General features: G+C 53.6%; 1 protein-coding gene across 1 annotated transcript in view; it reads left to right on the top strand.

The window, feature by feature from the left end:
- The window catches only part of pepd (peptidase D), a 214165-nt gene that overhangs the window by 46270 nt on the left and 149069 nt on the right, over positions 1-18826 (top strand). Inside the window, 1 exon segment of the mRNA XM_085991901.1 lies at positions 17057-17104. Coding sequence (XP_085848027.1) covers positions 17057-17104 — 48 coding nt within the window.

The following is an 18826-nucleotide window of genomic DNA, read 5'->3' on the forward strand; positions in this document are numbered from 1 at the left end:
GCTCCTATTCAATAACTGCTAATGGAAGGGACACCATCACAATAGGTGGGGTGCTTTTAACAACCCTTCATCCAGTACTCCTGATTACTCTGAATCTAATCCACGTTTCACAGAGGCTGTGCTTTTACTTTTAATCTAACTTAATATCATTTAAATAAAATCCTTCCATGGTCAAATAGTCAAATCTCCAAAAAAGCGCTTTACATTAATGTAGGAAACGCGGCAGTCAATTTGTGCACAGCAAGAAAAAAAGAAAGACTTGCATTTCTATAGCGCCTTTCATGTCCACTGGACGTCCCAATGCGCTTTACAGCCAATGAAGTACTATTTGAAGTGTAGTCACTGTTGTAATGTAGGAAATGCGGCAGTCAATTTGCGCACAGCAAGCTCCCACAAACAGCAATGTGATAATGACCAGATAATCTGTTTTTTAGATGTTGATTGAGGGACAAATATTGGCCAGGACACCAAGAATTCCCCAGCTTTTCTTTGAAATAGTGGCCGTGGGATATTTTACATCCACCTGAGAGCAGATGGGGCCTCGGTTTAACGACTCTGCCGGAAGGTGGTGCCTCCGACAGTGCGGCGCTCCCTCAGTACTGCCCCTCCGACAGTGCGGCGCTCCCTCAGTACTGCCCCTCCGACAGTGCGGCGCTCCCTCAGTGCTGCACTGGGAGTGTCAGCCTAGATTATGTACTCCAGTCTCTCTCGAGTGGGGCTCGAACCCACGACCTTCATACTCGGGACCCACTGAGCCACGGCTGACTCCTAACTTACCTTCCTTGAAGGGCATCAGTGAAGTGGTTGGATTTTTTGGGATATCTCATGTAATGATGCTCATTGAGTTAGTTGGGAAAGTTTTCTGCATTTCCCAAACACTTAGCTAGTGTCTCTTTAAACTTGTGGTTTTTTTTTTAGACCTGGGATTTGGTGCTTTAGAACTTGTGGGAACTAAGAATGTGGGTGAGAGTTTGAAGTCCCAAACCCAAGACCTTGGAAGTCCCACTAGACATGTCCCAGAGCCAGATTAAACCTTTCATGATTATACACCACTGACAGACAGTGTACAGGCTTCTGTGAAGTGAGCGTGTGATTCTGTATCAAAGAACTTCATTCTAGGGAGGTCTCCGGAGAATCAGATTTAAAATCAAATCATGGGCCCTGGATTAGTGGAAGTTCCGTGCCTGACTGTTTTTCTTGAACACATAAATACATGTGTTTCTGACTATTGTGCCACATGTTTATCTCTCTTCCTTCCTCCTTCTCCTCCACAAATTAAAAAAAAAAAAAAAAAAAAATTCTGGAGACTGAACCCCTTGTGAGCTGGTGCTGGGGATGGTGGTTCCATAACCCGCAGGGTGGTCTGCACCCTGCGCTCTACCACCAGTCTCCCTGCCCCCTCTGTCTCTGGGCCTCCAATACACCTCATCGTGCCTCCTGTTGTGCTCTTATCACTCCTGTCATTTAATCCTCTCCGGTTATCCACCGAACCACTTTATAGATCATTCTAATTCTTTCAACCACGGTTTGCATTTATATAGTGCCTTTAACGTAGTAAACACATCCCCAGGAGTGTTACCAACAAAATTTGATTCGTAAAGATATGAGGATGAGAATTTTAAAATCGAGGCATTGCCGGACTGGGAGCCAATGTAGGTCAGCGAGCACGGTGAACGGGACTTGGTGCGAGTTAGGACACGGACAGCAGAGTTTGGGATCCGCTCAAGGTTACGGAGGGTGGGAGGCTGGCCAGGAGTGTGTTGGAATGGTCAAGTCTGTGGTCATTTTTCCCTGCGCCCTTTTCCCTGGCTCTGTTTTTCCTAATAAACTGTCCATCAGTAACATCTCTGGGTTCTGATGAAGGGGCGTTGACCTGAAACACTAACCGATTTCTGCTCCCCACAGACCCTGCCTGACCTGAGTGTTTGCAGCATTCTTACTATCAGATTTCCAGCAGCCACAGTGTTTCTTGTTCCTTTGTTCAGACGATGGTTTTTATAAGTGTCCTTTTCTCCAAAAAGATATTCTGAAATATCGGACTCTCGGCACCTTTATAAATCACTGCCTTCCATTCCACAACTAGCCCTCCGTCTCTTGGATTATTTTAGAGTTAGGTTTTAATTCTGACTCTGCCTTTTCAGGGCACTAATCCTCAAATGACTCTACTTTAGGTGGTGAAATGGAGAGGATGCTTTTACCATGTTATGGATTACCAGCTAGTTGGGTATCAATTGCTCCTGGGTGTGAGGCAGTCCATGGCAGTTTTCCCTGAAATCCGGTTCAGGTTGTTAAAATCTCTTTGGTACCCGCTGATCCTTAAACTGAGATTGGATGAAACAATAATGGTATTATGTTGATAATGACTTAACTGGGAGGGCGGGCAATATTCCCTCTTTTTTTCCTGCGCGGGCCATTTAAATTTGCTGTGCGGCCGCGCATGCGTGACATCTCCTCCAGCAACCTGCGCAGGTCATCGCCAGCACGGCTCCGCACCATAGGGGGAACAGTGGGGATGGGGAGAGATGGAGTCTGTCTTGGTGACTGTCTTTCTCTCTCAAGCTCGCTCGCTGGCTCTCCCGCCCGCTCCCTGCTCTCCCTCCCGCCCGCCCACCACCTCACCACACCCCCGCGCTCCAGCCTGCCCTCTCCCTCTCACTCTCTCTCTCTCCGCTCGCGTTCACTCTCTCTCCGCTCGCGTTCACTCTCTCTCCGCTCGCGTTCACTCTCTCTCCGCTCGCGTTCACTCTCTCTCCGCTCGCGTTCACTCTCTCTCCGCTCGCGTTCACTCTCTCTCCGCTCGCGTTCACTCTCTCTCCGCTCGCGTTCACTCTCTCTCCGCTCGCGTTCACTCTCTCTCCGCTCGCGTTCACTCTCTCTCCGCTCGCGTTCACTCTCTCTCCGCTCGCGTTCACTCTCTCTCCGCTCGCGTTCACTCTCTCTCCGCTCGCGTTCACTCTCTCTCCGCTCGCGTTCACTCTCTCTCCGCTCGCGTTCACTCTCTCTCCGCTCGCGTTCACTCTCTCTCCGCTCGCGTTCACTCTCTCTCCGCTCGCGTTCACTCTCCGCTCGCGTTCACTCTCTCTCCGCTCGCGTTCACTCTCTCTCCGCTCGCGTTCACTCTCTCTCCGCTCGCGTTCACTCTCCGCTCGCGTTCACTCTCCGCTCGCGTTCACTCTCCGCTCGCGTTCACTCTCCGCTCGCGTTCACTCTCCGCTCGCGTTCACTCTCCGCTCGCGTTCACTCTCCGCTCGCGTTCACTCTCCGCTCGCGTTCACTCTCCGCTCGCGTTCACTCTCCGCTCGCGTTCACGCGTTCACTCTCCGCTCGCGTTCACTCTCCAGCTCGCGTTCACTCTCCGCTCGCGTTCACTCTCCGCTCGCGTTCACTCTCCGCTCGCGTTCACACTCTCTCCGCTCGCGTTCACTCTCTCTCCGCTCGCGTTCACTCTCCTCTCCGCTCGCGTTCTCTCTCTCTCCGCTCGCGTTCACTCTCTCTCCGCTCGCGTTTCTCTCTCTCTCCGCTCGCGTTCTCTCTCTCTCCGCTCGCGTTCTCTCTCTCTCTCCGCTCGCGTTCTCTCTCTCTCCGCTCGCGTTCTCTCTCTCTCCGCTCGCGTTCTCTCTCTCTCCGCTCGCGTTCTCTCTCTCTCCGCTCGCGTTCTCTCTCTCTCCGCTCGCGTTCTCTCTCTCTCTCCGCTCGCGTTCTCTCTCTCTCCGCTCGCGTTCTCTCTCTCTCCGCTCGCGTTCTCTCTCTCTTCCGCTCGCGTTCTCTCTCTCTCCGCTCGCGTTCTCTCTCTCTCTCCGCTCGCGTTTCTCTCTCTCTCCCGCTCGCGTTCTCTCTCTCTTCCGCTCGCGTTCTCTCTCTCTCCGCTCGCGTTCTCTCTCTCTCCGCTCGCGTTCTCTCTCTCTCCGCTCGCGTTCTCTCTCTCTCCGCTCAGCGTTCTCTCTCTCTCCCGCTCGCGTTCTCTCTCTCTCCGCTCGCGTTCTCTCTCTCTCCGCTCGCGTTCTCTCTCTCTCCGCTCGCGTTCTCTCTCTCTCCGCTCGCGTTCTCTCTCTCTCCGCTCGCGTTCTCTCTCTCTCCGCTCGCGTTCTCTCTCTCTCCGCTCGCGTTCTCTCTCTCTCCGCTCGCGTTCTCTCTCTCTCCGCTCGCGTTCTCTCTCTCTCCGCTCGCGTTCTCTCTCTCTCCGCTCGCGTTCTCTCTCTCTCCGCTCGCGTTCTCTCTCTCTCCGCTCGCGTTCTCTCTCTCTCCGCTCGCGTTCTCTCTCTCTCCGCTCGCGTTCTCTCTCTCTCCGCTCGCGTTCTCTCTCTCTCCGCTCGCGTTCTCTCTCTCTCCGCTCGCGTTCTCTCTCTCTCCGCTCGCGTTCTCTCTCTCTCCGCTCGCGTTCTCTCTCTCTCCGCTCGCGTTCTCTCTCTCTCCGCTCGCGTTCTCTCTCTCTCCGCTCGCGTTCTCTCTCTCTCCGCTCGCGTTCTCTCTCTCTCCGCTCGCGTTCTCTCTCTCTCCGCTCGCGTTCTCTCTCTCTCCGCTCGCGTTCTCTCTCTCTCCGCTCGCGTTCTCTCTCTCTCCGCTCGCGTTCTCTCTCTCTCTCCGCTCGCGTTCTCTCTCTCTCCGCTCGCGTTCTCTCTCTCTCCGCTCGCGTTCTCAGTTCAGTTCAGTTCAGTTCAAATGCTTTATTGGCATGAAAGTTTACAGAGAACCATATTGCCAAAGCTTACATAGCAAAAAGGTACAGTTTTCCAACATTCTGTAGGTGTCAATCGATTTGACATTTGTTGGGTACATACAATATTACTTTTAAACAATATTAATTTTAAACAGTCTTTCTACTTCATTTGGTATGTTCAATATTAATTTTAAACAGTCTTACTTTTAAACAGTCCTCAGGTTGTGACATGTTGTTACATATTTGGCCCCAAGGTATGGTCTGTCTCTCTCTCTCCGCTCGCGTTCTCTCTCTCTCCGCTCGCGTTCTCTCTCTCTCCGCTCGCGTTCTCTCTCTCTCCGCTCGCGTTCTCTCTCTCTCCGCTCGCGTTCTCTCTCTCTCCGCTCGCGTTCTCTCTCTCTCCGCTCGCGTTCTCTCTCTCTCCGCTCGCGTTCTCTCTCTCTCCGCTCGCGTTCTCTCTCTCTCCGCTCGCGTTCTCTCTCTCTCCGCTCGCGTTCTCTCTCTCTCCGCTCGCGTTCTCTCTCTCTCCGCTCGCGTTCTCTCTCTCTCCGCTCGCGTTCTCTCTCTCTCCGCTCGCGTTCTCTCTCTCTCCGCTCGCGTTCTCTCTCTCTCCGCTCGCGTTCTCTCTCTCTCCGCTCGCGTTCTCTCTCTCTCCGCTCGCGTTCTCTCTCTCTCCGCTCGCGTTCTCTCTCTCTCCGCTCGCGTTCTCTCTCTCTCCGCTCGCGTTCTCTCTCTCCGCTCGCGTTCTCTCTCTCCGCTCGCGTTCTCTCTCTCTCCGCTCGCGTTCTCTCTCTCTCCGCTCGCGTTCTCTCTCTCTCCGCTCGCGTTCACTCTCCGCTCGCGTTCTCTCTCCGCTCGCGTTCACTCTCCGCTCGCGTTCACTCTCCGCTCGCGTTCACTCTCCGCTCGCGTTCACTCTCCGCTCGCGTTCACTCTCCGCTCGCGTTCACTCTCCGCTCGCGTTCACTCTCCGCTCGCGTTCACTCTCTCTCCGCTCGCGTTCACTCTCTCCGCTCGCGTTCACTCTCTCCGCTCGCGTTCTCTCTCTCTCCGCTCGCGTTCTCTCTCTCTCCGCTCGCGTTCTCTCTCTCTCCGCTCGCGTTCTCTCTCTCTCCGCTCGCGTTCTCTCTCTCTCCGCTCGCGTTCTCTCTCTCTCCGCTCGCGTTCTCTCTCTCTCCGCTCGCGTTCTCTCTCTCTCCGCTCGCGTTCTCTCTCTCTCTCCGCTCGCGTTCTCTCTCTCTCCGCTCGCGTTCTCTCTCTCTCCGCTCGCGTTCTCTCTCTCTCCGCTCGCGTTCTCTCTCTCTCCGCTCGCGTTCTCTCTCTCTCCGCTCGCGTTCTCTCTCTCTCCGCTCGCGTTCTCTCTCTCTCCGCTCGCGTTCTCTCTCTCTCCGCTCGCGTTCTCTCTCTCTCCGCTCGCGTTCTCTCTCTCTCCGCTCGCGTTCTCTCTCTCTCCGCTCGCGTTCTCTCTCTCTCCGCTCGCGTTCTCTCTCTCTCCGCTCGCGTTCTCTCTCTCTCCGCTCGCGTTCTCTCTCCGCTCGCGTTCTCTCTCTCTCCGCTCGCGTTCTCTCTCTCTCCGCTCGCGTTCTCTCTCTCTCCGCTCGCGTTCTCTCTCTCTCCGCTCGCGTTCTCTCTCTCTCCGCTCGCGTTCTCTCTCTCTCCGCTCGCGTTCTCTCTCTCTCTCCGCTCGCGTTCTCTCTCTCTCTCCGCTCGCGTTCTCTCTCTCTCTCCGCTCGCGTTCTCTCTCTCTCTCCGCTCGCGTTCTCTCTCTCTCTCCGCTCGCGTTCTCTCTCTCTCTCCGCTCGCGTTCTCTCTCTCTCTCCGCTCGCGTTCTCTCTCTCTCTCCGCTCGCGTTCTCTCTCTCTCTCCGCTCGCGTTCTCTCTCTCTCTCCGCTCGCGTTCTCTCTCTCTCTCCGCTCGCGTTCTCTCTCTCTCTCCGCTCGCGTTCTCTCTCTCTCTCCGCTCGCGTTCTCTCTCTCTCTCCGCTCGCGTTCTCTCTCTCTCTCCGCTCGCGTTCTCTCTCTCTCTCCGCTCGCGTTCTCTCTCTCTCTCCGCTCGCGTTCTCTCTCTCTCTCCGCTCGCGTTCTCTCTCTCTCTCCGCTCGCGTTCTCTCTCTCTCTCCGCTCGCGTTCTCTCTCTCTCTCCGCTCGCGTTCTCTCTCTCTCTCCGCTCGCGTTCTCTCTCTCTCTCCGCTCGCGTTCTCTCTCTCTCTCCGCTCGCGTTCTCTCTCTCTCTCCGCTCGCGTTCTCTCTCTCTCTCCGCTCGCGTTCTCTCTCTCTCTCCGCTCGCGTTCTCTCTCTCTCTCCGCTCGCGTTCTCTCTCTCTCTCCGCTCGCGTTCTCTCTCTCTCTCCGCTCGCGTTCTCTCTCTCTCTCCGCTCGCGTTCTCTCTCTCTCTCCGCTCGCGTTCTCTCTCTCTCTCCGCTCGCGTTCTCTCTCTCTCTCCGCTCGCGTTCTCTCTCTCTCTCCGCTCGCGTTCTCTCTCTCTCTCCGCTCGCGTTCTCTCTCTCTCTCCGCTCGCGTTCTCTCTCTCTCCGCTCGCGTTCTCTCTCTCTCTCCGCTCGCGTTCTCTCTCTCTCCGCTCGCGTTCTCTCTCTCTCCGCTCGCGTTCTCTCTCTCTCCGCTCGCGTTCTCTCTCTCTCCGCTCGCGTTCTCTCTCTCTCCGCTCGCGTTCTCTCTCTCTCCGCTCGCGTTCTCTCTCTCTCCGCTCGCGTTCTCTCTCTCTCCGCTCGCGTTCTCTCTCTCTCCGCTCGCGTTCTCTCTCTCTCCGCTCGCGTTCTCTCTCTCTCCGCTCGCGTTCTCTCTCTCTCCGCTCGCGTTCTCTCTCTCTCCGCTCGCGTTCTCTCTCTCTCCGCTCGCGTTCTCTCTCTCTCCGCTCGCGTTCTCTCTCTCTCCGCTCGCGTTCTCTCTCTCTCCGCTCGCGTTCTCTCTCTCTCCGCTCGCGTTCTCTCTCTCTCCGCTCGCGTTCTCTCTCTCTCCGCTCGCGTTCTCTCTCTCTCCGCTCGCGTTCTCTCTCTCTCCGCTCGCGTTCTCTCTCTCTCCGCTCGCGTTCTCTCTCTCTCCGCTCGCGTTCTCTCTCTCTCCGCTCGCGTTCTCTCTCTCTCCGCTCGCGTTCTCTCTCTCTCCGCTCGCGTTCTCTCTCTCTCCGCTCGCGTTCTCTCTCTCTCCGCTCGCGTTCTCTCTCTCTCCGCTCGCGTTCTCTCTCTCTCCGCTCGCGTTCTCTCTCTCTCCGCTCGCGTTCTCTCTCTCTCCGCTCGCGTTCTCTCTCTCTCCGCTCGCGTTCTCTCTCTCTCTCCGCTCGCGTTCTCTCTCTCTCTCCGCTCGCGTTCTCTCTCTCTCTCCGCTCGCGTTCTCTCTCTCTCTCCGCTCGCGTTCTCTCTCTCTCTCCGCTCGCGTTCTCTCTCTCTCTCCGCTCGCGTTCTCTCTCTCTCTCCGCTCGCGTTCTCTCTCTCTCTCCGCTCGCGTTCTCTCTCTCTCTCCGCTCGCGTTCTCTCTCTCTCTCCGCTCGCGTTCTCTCTCTCTCTCCGCTCGCGTTCTCTCTCTCTCTCCGCTCGCGTTCTCTCTCTCTCTCCGCTCGCGTTCTCTCTCTCTCTCCGCTCGCGTTCTCTCTCTCTCTCCGCTCGCGTTCTCTCTCTCTCTCCGCTCGCGTTCTCTCTCTCTCTCCGCTCGCGTTCTCTCTCTCTCTCCGCTCGCGTTCTCTCTCTCTCTCCGCTCGCGTTCTCTCTCTCTCTCCGCTCGCGTTCTCTCTCTCTCTCCGCTCGCGTTCTCTCTCTCTCTCCGCTCGCGTTCTCTCTCTCTCTCCGCTCGCGTTCTCTCTCTCTCTCCGCTCGCGTTCTCTCTCTCTCTCCGCTCGCGTTCTCTCTCTCTCTCCGCTCGCGTTCTCTCTCTCTCTCCGCTCGCGTTCTCTCTCTCTCCGCTCGCGTTCTCTCTCTCTCCGCTCGCGTTCTCTCTCTCTCCGCTCGCGTTCTCTCTCTCTCCGCTCGCGTTCTCTCTCTCTCCGCTCGCGTTCTCTCTCTCTCCGCTCGCGTTCTCTCTCTCTCCGCTCGCGTTCTCTCTCTCTCCGCTCGCGTTCTCTCTCTCTCCGCTCGCGTTCTCTCTCTCTCCGCTCGCGTTCTCTCTCTCTCCGCTCGCGTTCTCTCTCTCTCCGCTCGCGTTCTCTCTCTCTCCGCTCGCGTTCTCTCTCTCTCCGCTCGCGTTCTCTCTCTCTCCGCTCGCGTTCTCTCTCTCTCCGCTCGCGTTCTCTCTCTCTCCGCTCGCGTTCTCTCTCTCTCCGCTCGCGTTCTCTCTCTCTCCGCTCGCGTTCTCTCTCTCTCCCGCTCGCGTTCACTCTCTCTCTCTCTCTCCCGCTCGCGTTCACACTCTCTCTCTCTCCCGCTCGCGTTCACTCTCTCTCTCTCCCGCTCGCGTTCACTCTCTCTCTCTCCCGCTCGCGTTCACTCTCTCTCTCTCCCGCTCGCGTTCACTCTCTCTCTCTCTCTCCCGCTCGCGTTCACTCTCTCTCTCTCTCCCCCGCTCGCGTTCACTCTCTCTCTCTCCCGCTCGCGTTCACTCTCTCTCTCTCCCGCTCGCGTTCACTCTCTCTCTCTCTCCCGCTCGCGTGGTCTCTCTCTCTCCCGCTCGCGCTCTCCCCCAGAGATGGCGAGCAGACCCGACAAGCTCTTCACTTTGATTCTTCTCTTCCTTGAGCGGGAGGTAATTTTCTCCTCCAGCTGCTGACAAGTTGCATTATAATTGACTTTTTAGCCATTCTAATGAAAATATCACTGACCTTGCGGACCACGTGGCCGCTTCCCCCAGCATCTTGAGAGTTTCTTCACTTTCTGTGACACTAATGAGAAGATTTGTGAGGTGCTGATTTTGGGGCCTGCTCGGTGCTCCCGTGTGTAGCGTTTAAACCTCTGCTCTGTGTATCTCGGGGTCTTTGTGGCTTAGCTTGGGGACGGGAAGGGCATTCTTCCACATGATTTGAGGTCTGTTTCTTGGGATCTGATCAATCCGTTAGGGAAACAATCCTGGCTGTACAGACTGGGGACGTGGCGAAGTGCAAGCTGATTCCTGGCTGTGCCCCAGTTTCAGCTCTGACACACTTGAGTAGATTAGCGATGGTTAATTGATGAAGTAGTTGTTTGTTGTCTTTGCTCTGTGCCGTTTGGTAGAGCTGACTTAGTGTGGCGTGTTTTATTTTGTGTCTAAGATTTGTCTCGGACCTATTCTTTTCCCCCAAACAAAAAGCATCAAACCACAGATGCAGAAAGCCAGAATACAGGGCAACATCTGTCGAGAGCATGGGTCAATGTGCTGGATACTGAACCCATCCAGAGAACTGGAAGATATTCCAGATCGACAGCATTTATAAAGGCAAATAATCATAGTGGGCATAGTCTTCAAATTAGAGCCAGGCTGTTCAGGGGTGATGTCGGGAAGCACTTCTTCACACAAAGGGGAGTGAAAATCTGGAACTCTTCCCCCCCAAAGAGCTGTGGATGCTGGGGGTTAATTGAAATTTGCAAGACTGAGGTCGATAGATTTTTTGCTGGATAAGGGTGTTTAGGGATGTGGAGCAAAGGCGGGTAAATTTGAGTTGAGGTACAGATCATCCATGATCTAATTGAATGGGTGGAACAGGCTCGAGGGGCTGAATGGCCTCGTCCTGTTCCTGTGAGGGAGAATGGGGACACAGACTGCGCACGAACACACAGAGACATAGAATAGTTTGTAAAGTGCTTAGGTGGAGAACAGGAGACAATCAAATGGCAGAAGTGATGCACATGAAACCGAAGGAGGGACTGTGGGAGAAATCCAAGACGCAGAAGGGGGGGGGACAGGGAAGTAGGATGGGATCAGTGAAGAGCAGGGCCCAGGAATCCGGGGCAAGCACACTGCAGAGCAGCCCACCAGCACGCTGTTCTAACGGGGGAGCCCTCGCCCCAAGCACCCACCCAACTCCTCTCCCAAATCGGTTAGACTGCAGTGAGAGTTCGACACAACCTGTCAATCAAAGTCGTGTTGATCAAGTAGAAATCTGGCCTTTGTGCAGTTCCATAGAGGAACAAACCCCTTCCCAGTCACTCCCACTCTCTCCTGAAACAACACCACGTTAAAGTTTTAATGTTACTGCACTGGCAAGCAGGGGAGAAGATTATTTATACATCTCACTGAGACCTGAGAGACCATTATTGTACATCCAAAAGCTGCTGTGGCAGTCTGGCCTGGCATTAAAGATGTTCAGTTACCTGCCCCTTATCTCAGCAGCAATTTCTGGACACTGATCCTGCTACCAGAACCCAAGTCAGACATGGTTCGGAGGGGCAGTACTGAGGGAGCGCCGCACTGTCGGAGGGCAGTACTGAGGGAGCGCCGCACTGTCGGAGGGGCAGTACTGGGGGAGCGCCGCACTGTTGGAGGGGCAGTACTGAGGGAGCGCCGCACTGTCGGAGGGGCAGTACTGAGGGAGCGCCGCACTGAGAGGGGCAGTACTGAGGGAGTGCTGCACTGTCGGAGGGGCAGTACTGAGGGAGCGCCGCACTGTCGGAGGGGCAGTACTGAGGGAGTGCTGCACTGTCGGAGGGGCAGTACTGAGGGAGCGCCGCACTGTGTGAGAGGCAGTACTGAAGGAGTGCTGCACTGTCGGAGGGGCAGTACTGAGGGAGCGCCGCACTGTCGGAGGGGCAGTACTGAGGGAGTGCTGCACTGTCGGAGGGGCAGTACTGAGGGAGCGCCGCACTGTGTGAGAGGCAGTACTGAGGGAGTGCTGCACTGTCGGAGGGGCAGTACTGAGGGAGCGCTGCACTGTCGGAGGGGCAATACTGAGGGAGTGCTGCACTGTCGGAGGGGCGGTACTGAGGGAGTGCTGCACTGTCGGAGGGGCAGTACTGAGGGAGCGCCGCACTGTCGGAGGGGCAGTACTGAGGGAGCGCCGCACTGTCGGAGGGGCAGTACTGAGGGAGCGCCGCACTGTCGGAGCGGCAGTACTGAGGGAGCGCTGCACTGTCGGAGGGGCAGTACTGAGGGAGCGCTGCACTGTCGGAGGGGCAGTACTGAGGGAGCGCTGCACTGTCGGAGGGGCAGGACTGAGGGAGTGCTGCACTGTCGGAGGGGCAGTACAGAGGGAGTGTTGCAGGTGCCGTCTTTCGAATGGGAAGTTAAATCAAGTCCCCGTCTGCGCGCTCAGGTGGGCGTAAAATGTGCCATGGCAGTATTCAAAGAAGAGATAGGGGAGTTCTCCCCAGAGTCCTGGCCAATATTTACCCCTCAACCTAAAAATAGTGCATTTATCTTTGCTGTTTGTGGGAGCTTGCTGTGTGCAAATTGTCTGTTGCATTTCCTACACTACAACAGTGACTCCACTTCAAATAGTACTTCATTGGCTGTAAAGAGCCTTGGGGTGCCAGAGTAGGAGCGGCAGAGTTAAAAGTGGCAGCGCCCGAGACCATACAATAGAGATGGCAGGGCAGGTGATGTGTTGCAGCATGTGGGAGCTGGAGGACCCCAGTCTGATCCACAGCAACCACGTCTGCAGGTCGAGGAACTTCGGCTCAGAGTTGATGAGCTGGAGTCTGAGCTTCGGACACTGCGATGGGAGGGGGAGCGTTACCTGGACACTGTGTTCCAGGAGGCAGTCACACCCCTTGGGTAAAATACTTCAGATTTGTTCCGTGGTCAGGGACAGGAGGGTGTGACTATGAGTGAGGCAGGTATGGGGATCCAGAAGGTAGCATTGGAGGAGCCTCAGCCCTTCCACTTGTCCAACAGGCACAAGGTTCTTGCAGCCTGTGGACGAGAGCAGGGACTGCAGTGAGGATGAGCAAACTGACCACAGCACTGTGGTACAGGGGGCCATTCAAGTTGGGGGAGTGAAAAGGAATGTAGTAGTGGTAGGGGACAGTATAGTTCGGGGGATAGACACTGTTCTCTGCAGCCAAGAGCATGAGTCCCGATGGCTGTGTTTCCTGCCCAGTGCCAGAGCAAATTGGCATAGGGCCAATAAGATCAGAGAGTTGAATGCGAGGCTCAAGGATTGGTGTGGGAGAAATGGGTTTCAATTCATGGGGCACTGGCACCAGTACTGGGGAAAGAGGGAGCTATTCCATTGGGACGGGCTTCACTTGAACCATGCTGGGACCAGTGTCCCGGCGAATCGAATAACTAGGGCTGTAGATAGGGCTTTAAACTAAATAGTGGGAGGGAGGGTTAAGGTGAGGGAAAATTTAGAAAGCTAAAGAGAAAGGATAAGGCAATAGTGCAGGATAGCAATATGGGTAATGATCACCAGATTGTGACAGGAAGGGACAGAGCGTACAAACAAGAGGGCACAGTCGGGACATCTTGCTACAACTGTACAGGACATTGCTGAGACCACACCTGGAGTACTGCGTACAGTTTTGGTCTTATTTAAGGAGGGATATACTTGCATTGGAGGCAGTTCAGAGAAGGTTCACTGGGTTGATTCTGGAGATTGACGTAGGACGAAAAGTTGAGCAGGTTGGGCCTATACTCATTGGCGTTTAGAAGAATGAGAGGGGATCTTATTGAAACATATAAGATTCTGAGGGGGATTGACAGGGTGGATGCTGAGAGGATGTTTCCCCTCGTGGGGGAATCTAGAACTAGGGGGGCATAGTTTCAGAATAAGGGGTCGCCCTTTTAAACCGGAGATGAGGAGGAATTCCTTCTCTCGGAGGGTCGTGAATCTTTGATGAGCTGAGCGAGTTCCTGCTGGTCTCCTGACCTGCACATTGTTGCCGGGTCCCAGGTTTGCTCCTCATCGGCAAGCAACAGTATATTAGGTCACAGCAAAATAGTGCGGATGCTGGAAATCTGAAATAACAACAGAAAGTGCTGGAAATACTCAGCAGGCCAGACAACATCTGTGGATTGTCCATATCGACCTATTGCATATAACTGGATGCCATGACACTTAAAAATTTATTATATGGGAATAACCATTGCGAACTACCAACAGGATGCATTGCCGAATCGAGACAGGACTAAAATATTTTTCAAAAAAACCTGAACGATGGCTGTTATAAAGCAAGAGATCATTATCTTAAAATAGCAGGAATAAAATTCATGGAATTTTTGTTTAATCCCAGTTGGTAACGATTATACCCGGCTTCAGTTACAATTTATATTAATTTGTGCCCCTCCCTTGGACCGCAAACTGCAAAACGCCACACACGGAAAACATTGTTAACGGACCAAACCAAGGAAGCGGAGTTTAGGTATTGCACCCTTCTAGAAAGCAGTGTGCTCAATCCATATTGCAGCCTCATCGATTTCTATATCATTAAAAATCCTGCATCTCGTGCACATCCATGGTGGCATACCTTTCAAAAGCATCACAACTCAGCAGGACAGAAATTAATGACTGGCATAAATGAGTTAAGTTACCATCAGATATCCGACTGAGTAAACGTGAAATGAACAAAAGCAGTTTAATTCAGTCAATAGCGACCAACTAGGAGCAAGCAATCACATTGCTCAATTTATTTTTACAAAGTTGCCGATTCCAAACTGGCAAGTAGCGGAAAGTGACCGAGCACAATTGTTAAAATCATTCATAAATAACAACAGAAAATGCTGGAAATACGCAGCAGGCCAGGCAGCATCCATTTGGGTTGAAGCCCATTCCAAGACTTGGGCATGTCTTCACTCAGAGGGTGGTGAATCTTTGGAATTCTCCACCTCAGAGGGCTGTGGAGGCTCAGTCGTTGAGTATATTCAAGGTGGAGATAGACCGATATTTGAGCTACAGGGCAGTCCAGGGTTATGGGGAGCGGGCAGGGCAGTGGAGTTGAGGCCAAGATCAGATGGGCCATGATCTTATTGAATGGCGGGGCAGGCTCGAGGGGCCGAATGGCCGACTCCTATTTCTTGTGTGCCCTGAGGTCGTGAAGGCGCTGTCGAAATGCAAGTCGTGTTTTCTCTGCTGGTTCATATTTCAGTTCACAATCGAAGGGCCGTCACCAAGTTTTAAGAGTAAAAGAGGTGATTGGGGTGGCGGGGGGGTTGGCGGTGTTTGGGTGATGTCAAGCTTGGGTTTTATAGGCCTGTAAGTTTTAAGAAGGGAAGACTGAAGCTGGGAATTTTGAAGTCCTACGAAGCAATGAGTTGGCGAAGGGGCAAGAAAACGTGCCCCTTACAGATGAAAGTGACGAGAGTGACGAGCCGAGATGGGAGAGATTAAAGGAAACTCTGAGATTTCGAAGGAAGTCAGAGAAGTGGCTGGTGATTCAGGGAGAAAGAGGGCGGGGTCATCATAACTGACCAATCGGCCACTAGTGCTGGAGTGGGTTGGGGCAGGGTGTCTGCTTGGAGTTGGGAGAGATTCGGTAATGAGGGGAAGGACCTGTACAGGTGGGGGCAGGGAGCAGTGGAGTGAGGCAGGGACTCGGGGTAATAGGAGGTGTGTAGGATAGAAGAGCAATTACTGAGTCTGGAGCAAGGAAGCTGAATTCAAAATGACTTTCGAACCACCCTGGTTAAATGTCTCTGCTCTGTTAATTTGACTCCCTTGCACCGCCAGCAGTAACCGTTCCCCAATTACACTGTCGGCGTTCAATGGAACAATGTGTGGTGTAAGTCCAATTGAAGTACCCGACAGTGGGTGACAGAGTTAAGATCCCAGTCACGTACAGGAGCTCCTTTGTTCTCGGATTAGCTGTTTAGAATACTTGCTGTCAGTCAAGAAACCTAATCAGGCTCAAATTGGACTGAGAGTGTTGAAGTTTCCTTTACACTTCCAAAATTTGGCGTCTCGTAAAGATATTCCAGATGCGAGGGAGGCTGAGTGAGGGAACCGAGTGGCACGCTGATTTAACTGGATCCAATTGTTCCAATCAGAGATTCCACAACAACGACACTGGGTTGATGCTCCGTCTTCTATTTGTACAGTTTTATCCTCGAGTTTTGGATGATATTTGTTACTAAGTCACTTGTAATTGGAAGTTCTCTTTTTATTTTGATTCCCCCAGTCAGTGGTTGCTGCGGTAACCACTGCCTCTGTCCCTGGCTCTTCCCCCTCCCCCTCGCTATGATTATGTGAAAGAGGGCGAGCGTGAGCGCATCTGTTTATTTTGTTCCTCCTTCATGTAGAGATGTATTTTTGCCAACCTGATTGAAGTAAGGTTGCTCAGTGAGAGGTTCGGGGATGTTTTCAGTGACTGGTCCGTTCTTGTATTGGATATTGGTCAGGTTGCAGGAGCTCGAGGATCAGAACTCCCAGCCCCTCCCCATATAATGGAAATTCAGTGTACTGACTGTCAGCGAGCTACTGTCAGCCCCACGCAGCCCCCCATCTATCACATCAGTAAGAAAGGACTTGCATTTCTACAGCGCCTGTCACAACCTCAGGACATCCCAAAGCGCTTTACAGCCAATGAAGTACTTTTTGAAGTGTAGTCACTGTTGAATATAAGAAACACGGCCGCCGATTTGCGAACAGCAAGCTCCCACAAACAGCAATCAGATAATGACCAGATAATCATTTTTTAGGTAATGGTTGAGGGATAAATATTGGCCCAGGACACCAGGGAGAACTCCCCTGCTCTTCTACGAATAGTGCCGCGGGATCTTTTACACCCACCTGTGAGGGCAGATGGGGCCTCGGTTTAACGTCTTATCCGAAAGACGGCACCTCAGGTAGTGCGGCGCTCCCTCGGCACCGCCCCTCCGACAGTGCGGCGCTCCCTCGGCACCGCCCCTCCGACAGTGCGGCGCTCCCTCGGCACCGCCCCTCCGACAGTGCGGCGCTCCCTCGGCACCGCCCCTCCGACAGTGCGGCGCTCCCTCGGCACCGCCCCTCCGACAGTGCGGCGCTCCCTCGGCACCGCCCCTCCGACAGTGCGGCGCTCCCTCGGCACCGCCCCTCCGACAGTGCGGCGCTCCCTCGGCACCGCCCCTCCGACAGTGCGGCGCTCCCTCGGCACCGCCCCTCCGACAGTGCGGCGCTCCCTCGGCACCGCCCCTCCGACAGTGCGGCGCTCCCTCGGCACCGCCCCTCCGACAGTGCGGCGCTCCCTCGGCACCGCCCCTCCGACAGTGCGGCGCTCCCTCGGCACCGCCCCTCCGACAGTGCGGCGCTCCCTCGGCACCGTGCTGAAGTGTCAGCCTAGACAATGTGCTCAAGCCTCTGGAGTGGAACTTAAACACACAACCTTCTGACTCAGAGACCAGACTTCAAGACTGAGATTGTAAAGATTTTAATTAGGCTAAGGGTATTATCGGTCAGGAGTTGAGGCACAGATCAGCCATGATCTGATTGGATGGCGGAACATGGTCGAGGGGCTGAATGGCCCCCTCCTCCTATTCCTATGCAGCGGGAATAGCTGATGTGTATATTCAGAAGTGGTACCTGGGCCAGTGTTTAATGCTTGAAATAACGGGGCAATGCTTTGTGCTTACAGGTGGCTGAGGTGTTGAAGAAGCTGCAGCCAGATGTGCTCCTCACCTTGGTACGTACCTGCGCAGTATGACCAGCGGGAAACCGGACAATCGTGGGGTCAGTGCGGAACGCTGTCGAGCTGAGGCCCATTCACCGCGTGTTCGTTTAGCACCCCTGGCAGTTAGTGAGTTGTCACTTTTGCCCTGGTGGTGTGGCTTTGCTCTGAGCTGCCCAGTAGGTGCTCGTCCTGTGGCCCTTCAATCTCGACCGATGAGCGGATCCAACGATGAAGATTGTACAGAATAGCTGTAAATGTGCAAAGATAATACAGTCTTAATCAGGGTATTATCATCGTGTCGCCAATCGGCCATTTTATAGGTGGGGCTGACAGATTTTGATCCAGATCCTGTTACTGACACAATAAGGGGTTGTGCTGTTTAAATGTAGCTGGGATCAGCACAGCTGTGTGAAAGGAGACATCTCCACGCAGTTATCCCTCTCTCCCTCCCTCCCTTCCCCCCCCCCTCTCCCCCACCCTTCCCCCCCCTCTCCCCCACCCTCCCTCCCTTCCCCCCTCTCCCCCACCCTCCCTCCCCCCTCTCCCAATTCACAATTCAAATCGCTTTATTGGCATGATAAGTTACATCTTATGTTGCCAAAGCATCAAAATACATTTATGGTTTAGCACATAAACGCAGTTCTATTCATACAGTGTATAAACAGGTATATCCCTGAGTGTATAAATATACATTCGCATTGTTTATATATATTCTTTTCTTAGTTTACTGGTTGTCCCTCTGTTCATGGCAAGCTGTAACATAGTGTGCCGCCAGTGTTACACAGCTTCTCTCCTCTCCCAGTAGGAATGGGAGTTTTTGGTTGTCATTCAGATTTCTGAAATCGGCATATTTGTGAGAATTTTTGGTAGAAATTCTCCCTGATGCCCTGATATTTTCCGCAGGCTGTGAGGAAGTGCATCTCTGTCTCCACTACTCCCTGACTGCAGTGAGAGCATATCCTGTCTTCTCTTGGCAGCCTGGTCTGCCTTTTTCGATCGCTAGGCTATGTTCGCTAAGTCTGTACCTTGTCAAGGTTCTTCTCAGTTTGTTATCCTTTACCATGGTCAGGTAATCAGCTATGTTGTATTGTCTGTTTAGGGCCAAGTAGCAATTGAGTTTGCTTTGGGTTTTTGTTGCTTCTGCCCAATATGCCAGATATTTTTCCTTTTGCTTAGCGACGATTGTGTTGGGTCGAATTCTTTGTGTTACCCTGTCACTGTCCTGGGGCTGGTTGTTGTTAGTATTGTTAGTAGTTACTTCACTGAGTCCCAGGACTAGTTGACTGAGGGTATTCTTCTTTATGGTCAGCTCTTGGCATTTCAGGGCGTCGTAGTGATAGCATTGGGGATTGCTCATTTGTAGGTGATTCCAAAATTTGGTGGCTCTTTTTTGGATAGTGATTATTAATGGATATTGGCCTAGTTCCGCCCTGCATGCATTGTTTACTGTTTTCCTTTGAGTCCGGAGGATACTTTTACAGAATTCTGCATGTAGGATCTCAATTGGGTGTTTGTCCCATTTTGCAAATTCTTGTTGAGTTAGCGGTCCCCATACCTCACTGCCATAGAGTGCAATTGGTTCAATTACTGATTTGAAAATTTTGAGCCAAATGCTAATTGGGATTTCTATTTGGATTGATTTTTTGATGGCATAGAAAGCCCTTCTTGCTTTCTCTTTCAGTTCATTCACAGCCAGTTTGAAGTTTCCCGTAGAACTGATTTTTAAGCCCAAGT

The sequence above is a fragment of the Somniosus microcephalus genome, chromosome 6 (assembly GCF_052327205.1).
Source record: "Somniosus microcephalus isolate GS21.2 chromosome 6, FLI_Smic_1.0, whole genome shotgun sequence".
NCBI lineage: Eukaryota > Metazoa > Chordata > Chondrichthyes > Squaliformes > Somniosidae > Somniosus > Somniosus microcephalus.